Below are 8,213 nucleotides of genomic sequence, written 5' to 3'. Positions count from 1 at the left end.
TATCAGTCAAAGTTTAATTCTTTGAATTAAACAAATCTTTATATCATCAAAGGGCGAATTGAAGAATATACGTTATTGGGATTGGAGAACATTGATTTAAAAATTTGGAGAACATTGATTTAAAAATTTTCGGATATTTATCATGGAATCATCAAGTGTTACTATATGTATCTTGGTTGATTTAATTATCCTATTAGAATCCATAGGTGTTAATCGCTTCCACATTTTAGTTTAAATGGCCAAATTCCAACAATAAAATGTAAAATAATGATTTATTTAATTTGGTATTAGAATAATAATTATGATAAGTTTACATTTTTAGGCAGGGCAGGGAGGTAATTTAACAACAAAATCACCCTCGATTAATTTGAGTTCGATATTTGGGCACACGCCACGTTAGTCTGGTAGAAGTAGAATTGATAGGTGATTCGGATCCGAGATTGCAGAGCAAATTAGGGTTCTACGATCCAAGTACACTCGAAGAAGAAGACGAGTCCCAGCCTTTCTGTGTTGCGACTGATAATCATCATCTACATCTAATGGCGACCCCTCCTGGCCCTTACTCCGGCACCAGCACCCTCGCTCTGGTATCTCTCCTTTCTTTTACCTCTAAATTCTAATCATCTGCTGAGCTACTTTCTCTTATATTTAGAGTAATACTTCAATGCATCTAGATTTATCCGTTCCGTATTTTTTATTTTCATTTGCGTATTTCTTCATTATATGAAATCCTCTATTGGGAATCAAATGGATTGGTTCATTTTAGGTTCTAAACTTTTTCTCTCCTTTTATGCCCTAATTTTTTGGGTATTGATTTCTTCAGGTGGCCCGTGCATCAGCATTCACCTTTGGTTTGGTTTACGGAAGCATTAAGCTCAAGGTTCTGAAGGTAAATTGGAATCAACTGCTATCAAATCGTTGTTGTTATAGTAAATTCATTGAAATGTAGTTTGATTGTGCTGCGCCTCTTTTTGAATCAACTCCATGTTTATTAATAGTGATCATTTCACTCGTTCATTCACATCAATTCAACATTAAAACTAGATTTCATGTCATCTGTTTCAAGGTTTTGACTTTTTTTTTTTTTTTTTGGAGACGAGATTTCTTCACGGCCCTATTTTCATCGGCGCTTCTAATTTAAGGAAAAAGTCTTTTTGGAAACTTAAAAGTTCAAATCTTGTGCCTGTTTATTCAGAGGAATTTAGATGAGACATTTTTGCTGATAAGATTCTTCTGGTTACGCCAACTTCCATGCAATGTTATTTTGTTTTTTAGATTAAATATGTTAAAAATTACAGCATGTAAGAACATGAAACATAAACCGCCTTATGTACCTTGATCAGTTAATTGTATTGAATATGAATTTGGTTGTATTTTTGTGCATTCGCCAGGCAAAGGCCAAGTCACATGCGAAAGCTGAAGCCAAGGCCCATCATTGATGAACGCATTTATTGATGTAGCTTGTAGGCGATGGAAGAGATGGAAATTGCCGCATAGGGAGACTCTGATCATTGGTTGGAGAAATGTGATTTTTGGCTTGATAATTTAGTAGGTTCTGTTTTTTTACTTCTGAAACAAAAGAATTTTTTTTTTGTTTAGATGAGGTTGGTATTGCAAATACTATATGGTGTATGCTTAGTTTTTCAGTTCTGATCGGCAATTCTGCGTGTGAGGATGTTCTTGAAATAAAGGTGATACACCATCTGATAAATAAAACTGGTTTGAGATTTTTGTCTATCACAATACCACTCTCATCTCACTTTAGAGTTTCAGCTTATGATTAGCTTTGATCTTTCTGACCTGTGGTTCAATTTATAGGGTCATGTTGTATGAAAGGAATACATAAAAACCTTTGCTGATGATGTTCATAAAATTTGGCTTGGAAGAAACTCGTATGCAGATTCAGTAGAGGTAATAACTTAGATTAAAGGGAAGTCTTTAGTTCGGTCTTTTTTAAGCATGTTTTGTCTCCCCTAATTTTCACCAAAACAAGGTATGTTAATACATATTTCAATTACTAATTGATGAATGATATTTAAGAAAACGTTTGGAAATAAAAGAAAACCAAAACGTAAGGCAGTGTATGAGCATAAAAACCCTTAGATATATTATCGTACTATAAAATCTCTAGATAATGGACAAAATGAAAGACAGGCAACAAAGATATGGCTCCCCATCGCGAACCTCGCATACCCAGATGAATAGTTCTTGGGTATCATCTTAACAGGCCAGGGTTTGCAGAAAGTGCAGCAAAGCGTCAACTTGTTGAAGACTAAAAGTCTTGGCATTCTGCAAATGCCAGAGCTTTTTTTCTTCTTTTTTCTTTTTGGTTCTAATGAGTTCAGAAAGAGTTCAATTTTGCATAAAAACTGAATCTACTTCAACTAGAGCTCTTGGCAAATAAATGTCCCTTGCTGATAAAAATAGGCAATAAACAATCACTTGCATTACGGCGAAAGCTTCATGCTACCAGTCGGCCTTCTTTGAGCTTGTGTTAGTAATATAATAAACTTGATTCCCGACTAACATAGCAGAAGAATCGACCTTCAATGATTAGTTTAAGGAAACCGAGTCTTAAGCTCGGCCACCTTCTGACATGGAGCAATTGATGCCTTGCATCATAGCACTGTTGAGAAGCTTCATTCCCTCTTCGCTCATTTGCTGAACTTCTGAAGGTGACAAGATTCTGATACACCGTACGCAGCTAACAAATTCCCTGCAGAAATCCCCATTCGGTTGGTTGAATCACATCCAATCCAGCAAAAGATTACAATATAAAATTAGGATGAAATATTGAATACAGTAACCGCTGTTTCTCAACTATTCAGGCTAAAGATAAAAGAAACAAGCAACAGACTTAAGAGTGAGAAGACGACTTACTCCCAGGGATCATCACCAATAAGCAGGACGTCGTTCTCATAATCAACATAAACCAGTTTCCATCCTGAGCCTCTTGGGTCATTAAGCAATCCTTCAAGTCCAAACATACATTCGATAGCAGAGCACAGTTCGTCGTAGTTCTTAAAACTAGTGACATCAATAGACCTCCCAACAGATCCCGCCTTCTGGACCTGTTACCACACAGCATATCATCAGGTCGAGATCCATATTATAAACAACTTTGTGAAAGTAGGGAAAACATGTAGAAGCTAGAAACTGTGGCAGAAAACATATCGTCAACTGATATAATGCAATTCAAATTCAACAATCCATAGCATAACAAGAGCATAGTATGATCCGAGCAACTTTGACATTAATTCTCATTGTGAGAGCATATATATAGGATAGTTTTGTACATGGCAATGTAAACGCAGTCCCATCAGATTAGGAAATGCAAGCCAGTTAAAATAACTAATATAAATATCACAGATTCCTACCTTCGTGTAAGTTCTCAAGGGCGGTACCACTTGCTTCCATGAACCATTCTGCAAAAGACTGCCCTCATCAAAATCCACATTGCATGAGGATGTACCACCTGAATTATCATGGTACTCTTGCCTGGAGAAAGCCTGAGAATCTCCCAGACTAGCAGAGGTAATCTGAGACTGAACATCTTGGCTCGAACTGAAGTTCCCAGCCAAGCAATCTGAAGGATGTGGGAAGTCAGCTTCTTTCAATGTGCAATAATCATCAAGAATAGTACTTGAAACAGCATGATCAACCAAAGCACTTCCACCGTTACTGATTTCAAGGTTAGAACAACTGTATATCCCACTTTGGTTGTTGCTTTCATCTGAAACATCTCTCATAATATTTGCATTAGCCATACAGTTGAGGTTAGATGTGTTTGGATGAGAGAATGAGACGAGTTGATTGGTTTGAGATGAGAACCTTATATTATTAAGAGGATCCCACATGTCTTGGCCTGTTGTGGGTAAGGGAAAATTAAGAACCTCAGGAAAGACTGTTGAGCAATCTTGTAATCCCAACATGGAAAGATTCCCTGGTGATCTCATTACTCCAGGAAGAGGCAGACAGGATGGGTTAATCAAACATCCATCACCATCCAAGGATGAAATCAAACCATTTGAATTCGTAAATTCAGGCTGAGGCATGTCAATTGGTTGTGGGTGTTGGATTAGTGAATCAAGCTGAGGCTGCAAGGGCCATGATACGGATTGCAACTGCATGGGGATCTGATTCTGGTTCACAAATGAAAGCTGGTTTACAAGCGTTTGCAAATTCACTTCGTTACCAGCGAGTTTTTCCTCCCCACAATCTCCAACTGAGGGCAATGGATTGGACTGACTGGTCGAAAGATCGCGTTCGTATTTTGCCTTGTCTACATCAGCTCCAGATGGAGTTTCACTTTCAATGGCCGACGAAGTGTGAACTTTTCCGGGTAGATTCGCTTTGGGTGATGAATTTGGGTTTATGGGATCAGATTGTGTAGGTGCTGGATGATGATGATTTTGATTCCCGGGAGATGCAGTTTCTGGCGGTATAAGCTGCTGTATTTTGGGATTGGTTACTGGCTGCATGTCCTTCATGTCCTGTATCTTAACTAAATTGTTGACCGAATCCTGCTGTAAGGTGGTTCCGTGAAGGTTAACCATCTGAGGCCTCAGTAGCATCTTCATCAGTGGTTCGGGGCATAAAGTTGGCGCATATGAAAGATCCCCACGTATATTTTCAGGAACACGAAGCATTGGTCTCTTCACCAGACTTCCCCAATCAGTTTCTCCTGCTAATGTGAAAATTTCCCATATTAAAAAAAAAAATGGTCTTTTGCAAACTAGCATAAGTATAGGAAGTCGCAGAAAGGATCAAATATCTTACCCAAAAATCCACCGTGTAATGGACGTTTAAGACCTGAAGTCAGAGACGGAAAAATGAATAGACTTTCTGGAGTTTCTATTTCCCATGAACTAACCCGGTTCTGCTTATCACAGCATCCTGGCTCATCCCACTCTACCTGTGAGAAAAATTGTCAAACAGAGGAGGGGAGAAAGACATCAGAGAACACTCAAAAACAAAGAGAACGAAAAAGAAAACAGTTGTACTCAAAACAATTCTCCATAATTCACCTGAAGATTTCGCCACTTGGAACCTGGCCACCTGAGTGGATCTAAATCGCTAATTCCAACAATCGTACCCATATATCTGGGCACAACGAATAGCGTTAGATGCCAATATATATAAGATTGATGAACATCCCAGATCATATATTTTGACAAAATTAAACTCACCGGCGTTTACCGGACTCTTCTGTTTCAAACATCATCCCGAACCTCATGCCTGCAGAAAGCTGAGTTCCGTATACACATTTGCGATACTTGGCTAAAGGGATAACAAATTCTGAAGGACATGCCCTGGGGGAAAATGGAAACACGTAGAAAGTATGACAAAGATGACCCAAAAAGTTGGAAAAATCTGAACTTTAATCACTTGAAAGTTAATAGAACCTGGGGTTGTAGAAGATTGTGAATGGACTTCGATTAGCAGCAGCATGAGCCGCAGCAGCAAGAACCCCAATATGCATACTATCAGCAGATAGAACCGATGATGGCAATGTTGTTTGTTGCCGGTTAGCACGCCTCACTCCAATAAGCAACTGGGACTTTTCATCCCTACATAATTGTCACAACATTAGAAACAGACTATTCAAACTTCATAGCATTGACACAAAAAAAAAGATGGCAAAAAACGCCATCTTACCTTATAAAAAGGACAGAATCTCCTGCTCTAAGCCTCTTTGCCCCAACGAATAGACTCCAACCAGTAGTGAGAAGGTGTCGCTTCGGCTGCCCTACAAAAACAAGGCATAGCCCCATCAGGAAAACAACATAATCCTCATTCACATTATAAACTGTAGATTTTAGTTTGAAGAATGCAATGACAATCATGATATCAAAGCATACTCACCGCGATAAATGTGGCGAAAAGTCCAGGTATTGTCATGCAAGTCTCTAACAACGAGCTCCTGAGTTGGCGGTTGCATTGTGTAATCCTGTTTCAAGATTAACCACAAAACTAATCTTAACAAGAAGGAAAATCGATTGTTAATGGTAACAGCAGGGAAGAAATGACATGGAGTTGAAACCTTACCAATGGAGGAAAGAGTTTTTCAGCAGCCCTGCGTGGCACTGAGAACCCACCATGTGTGCTGGTGTCACTGGCAGTCAAAGATTTGCAGAAGAACTCATTTGGGTGTTTGCTCGGCCTTAGTCCAAAGTCTGGAACTAGGAAGACATCTTTTTCCTGATCCACAGATAAATTTGAATGTGAAAAGACAAGCTAACATTAACCTGTGTACAAATTCAACGCTGACCCAGAAGAACAAAACTAGATAAACATATATCCTTACAGAGTTCACCGGTTGAAGACTCATTTGAGCATAGATTTCATCTGAATCTTTATCGGCCTAAAGTAATAATGAAGGGAAAAGCAACAGATTCTTCAGAACAAACATATTTCAATGGATGATCCAAAAGGCAGAGTAAGTATCAACAAAAACACATACATGTAAGGTAACATTTTGAACTTGGCACATCAACTGAGAGGGAAGATTAGGATAATTTGGAATCTGTGAGGTTGCTGTTGTCTTGGTAGAAACTGCCACCTGTTAACAAAAAATTAAACAGAAAAACAGCTGTATATTGATTCTAGGCAAGTCAAAAAGGGATTCACATAAGATTCGGGAACTTCAATCATAGAAGAAATGGAAGGTAAAAAACCAAAAACTTATAACATTATTAACATCACTGCAATAGAAAGATTACAAGGATGCTTTTGGAACTTCATTTGAGAATTTAATGCAGTCTGGTTCAATCCCGGAAAAGAATGCGTACCTGTTCACTATGTCCCTGAGGAAAGTAATAGACAAGACTACCCACATGGGGCAAGGAAACAAGCGGACCTGCACAAGCGTGCCATAGCTCGGAGTTTATAGCCTTCCGGGCCCCTGAAATCCAAACAAGCAGACGTTTAAGCAAATACCCTCTTAAAAAAAAGGCATTGCCAGAATTGAATTCAATTACGATAATGCCGATAATAGTTAGTGGGAAAAAAGAAACGAACCTGTTTGATCTTGCATTTCTTTCAACAACTTCATCTCGTCGAGAAGGTTAGTCTGTGGGGCGTTATTAATCAAACCCCCTGATGTCTTGAGCTTGTCTTCCACTGAGCCCATGACGTGCCCTTCTCTCAACTTCAACAAGAATCAACCGTGGATTAACATCTTCAGTAAAAAAGGAAAAAAGCCGTAAAACTAAACCCTCTTGATCACGAAGCAATTTCACCTTCTCATCCAAGAAAAGCCGAGAAGGATGATTAAGAGTGCCGCATATTATCAAGAGAAATTTACAGTTGGGACATGACTAAGACAGTCATACATACAGAAGAAGAAAACAAGAGAATCCATCAGTCAAAAAAGCAAAAACGCCATCAGAATCCAAGACCAAGGAACAAAAACTGGAAATGGTAGTCTGCAAAATCTCATAGGTGGGGCTTCTTCTTGGCGATTGGTTTGGCACCAATGGAACGCATCTGTTTGCATCAAAAGCACGCGAATCGAAGCATCGAATGACCCATATTATCAACTGGGTCTGCTTGTTTTTTTTATGTTGAATCAATGGACACCGACCTTTCGATGAACACAGTTACCACAACTTACAAAATACAAACCCTACTGTATGATCCTAACTATTCACATATTGGGTTTGGATTAAACTCTCGAGTAATCCGTTTGGAAAGAGGATTTTCCCTTTCAGAATCTCTAATCCTCTCTCTTCTTGAAACTGGGAAGAGTGTGCATGCTGTTATCCTGCGCTCACATCCGTATAAGGCCATTTGTTTGCAGCTTTAAACTGTTTTGAGGAACCAACTTAAAGGGTGTCAAAAGAAAAGGGAGAAAAATAATAGTAAAGAAATGAAAAAGCAGAGAAAGGCTAAGAGAACACGAAAACAGTACAGAAAGCTGAGTATTAGGAAGGACTGTGAGAGAGAAAAAGGAAAAGAAGAGAGAGAGAGAGAGAGAGAGAGATTGTCTTTTTGGAAAAAAGCGAGAATGGGATTGGTGGAATGGAAGAATGTCAAGAGGCGCATTTTAGCACGTGGATTGCCATGATTTGATAGAGCCTTTGGATTTTCGTCTTCCTCGATTCCCCCTCCCTCTTTTTTTGTTTCTCTTTTATTAATCTCCTCAAAATAATATAAATATATTCTGATTCATTTCCTTGCTTTTTTTATAATAAAACAATATTCATTTTTCA

General features: G+C 38.6%; 2 protein-coding genes across 4 annotated transcripts; one reads left to right on the top strand and one right to left on the bottom strand.

The window, feature by feature from the left end:
• Positions 1 to 378: 378 nt before the first annotated feature.
• On the top strand, positions 379 to 1,743 carry LOC120086120. Its single transcript, XM_039042574.1, has 3 exons — positions 379 to 587; positions 824 to 889; positions 1,392 to 1,743. Exons 1-3 carry the CDS (start codon positions 540 to 542, stop codon positions 1,437 to 1,439), a joined length of 162 nt encoding a protein of 53 aa, XP_038898502.1. The 5' UTR covers positions 379 to 539; the 3' UTR covers positions 1,440 to 1,743.
• Positions 1,744 to 2,084: 341 nt separating this feature from the next.
• Positions 2,085 to 7,987, bottom strand: LOC120086119 (auxin response factor 5). Of its 3 annotated transcripts, none has more exons than XM_039042570.1 (15): positions 7,242 to 7,987; positions 7,021 to 7,150; positions 6,792 to 6,904; positions 6,464 to 6,562; positions 6,308 to 6,364; positions 6,049 to 6,201; positions 5,866 to 5,950; positions 5,659 to 5,749; positions 5,406 to 5,570; positions 5,190 to 5,312; positions 5,028 to 5,103; positions 4,780 to 4,915; positions 3,378 to 4,687; positions 2,881 to 3,071; positions 2,085 to 2,716 (listed from the first exon to the last, which is right to left on the bottom strand). In XM_039042570.1, the coding sequence occupies exons 2-15, from the start codon at positions 7,130 to 7,132 to the stop codon at positions 2,575 to 2,577; spliced, it is 2,853 nt and encodes a 950-aa protein (XP_038898498.1). In that variant the 5' UTR covers positions 7,133 to 7,150; positions 7,242 to 7,987; the 3' UTR covers positions 2,085 to 2,574. The 3 variants fall into 3 exon arrangements, with proteins under 3 accessions (XP_038898498.1, XP_038898499.1, XP_038898501.1); XM_039042571.1 differs by having other exon boundaries at positions 7,339 to 7,987; XM_039042573.1 differs by having other exon boundaries at positions 3,378 to 4,684; positions 7,021 to 7,984.
• Between the last annotated feature and the right edge of the window lie 226 nt (positions 7,988 to 8,213).

This window comes from Benincasa hispida, chromosome 9 (genome assembly GCF_009727055.1).
Source record: "Benincasa hispida cultivar B227 chromosome 9, ASM972705v1, whole genome shotgun sequence".
In the NCBI taxonomy this organism is placed as follows: Eukaryota; Viridiplantae; Streptophyta; class Magnoliopsida; order Cucurbitales; family Cucurbitaceae; genus Benincasa; species Benincasa hispida.
Note: the sequence above shows the minus strand (reverse complement) of the source record. Positions and strands in the feature narration are given on the sequence as shown.

Coding starts and splice junctions, on each gene's coding strand:
- LOC120086120 (XM_039042574.1), top strand. CDS start 540: ATGGCGACCCCTCCTGGCCCTTACTCCGGCACCAGCACCCTCGCTCTG. Junction 588..823: donor GCACCAGCACCCTCGCTCTG/GTATCTCTCCTT, acceptor TGATTTCTTCAG/GTGGCCCGTGCATCAGCATT. Junction 890..1,391: donor TTAAGCTCAAGGTTCTGAAG/GTAAATTGGAAT, acceptor TGCATTCGCCAG/GCAAAGGCCAAGTCACATGC.
- LOC120086119 (XM_039042570.1), bottom strand. CDS start 7,132: ATGGGCTCAGTGGAAGACAAGCTCAAGACATCAGGGGGTTTGATTAAT. Junction 6,905..7,020: donor AGAAATGCAAGATCAAACAG/GTTCGTTTCTTT, acceptor TTTGGATTTCAG/GGGCCCGGAAGGCTATAAAC. Junction 5,104..5,189: donor GAAGAGTCCGGTAAACGCCG/GTGAGTTTAATT, acceptor CGTTGTGCCCAG/ATATATGGGTACGATTGTTG.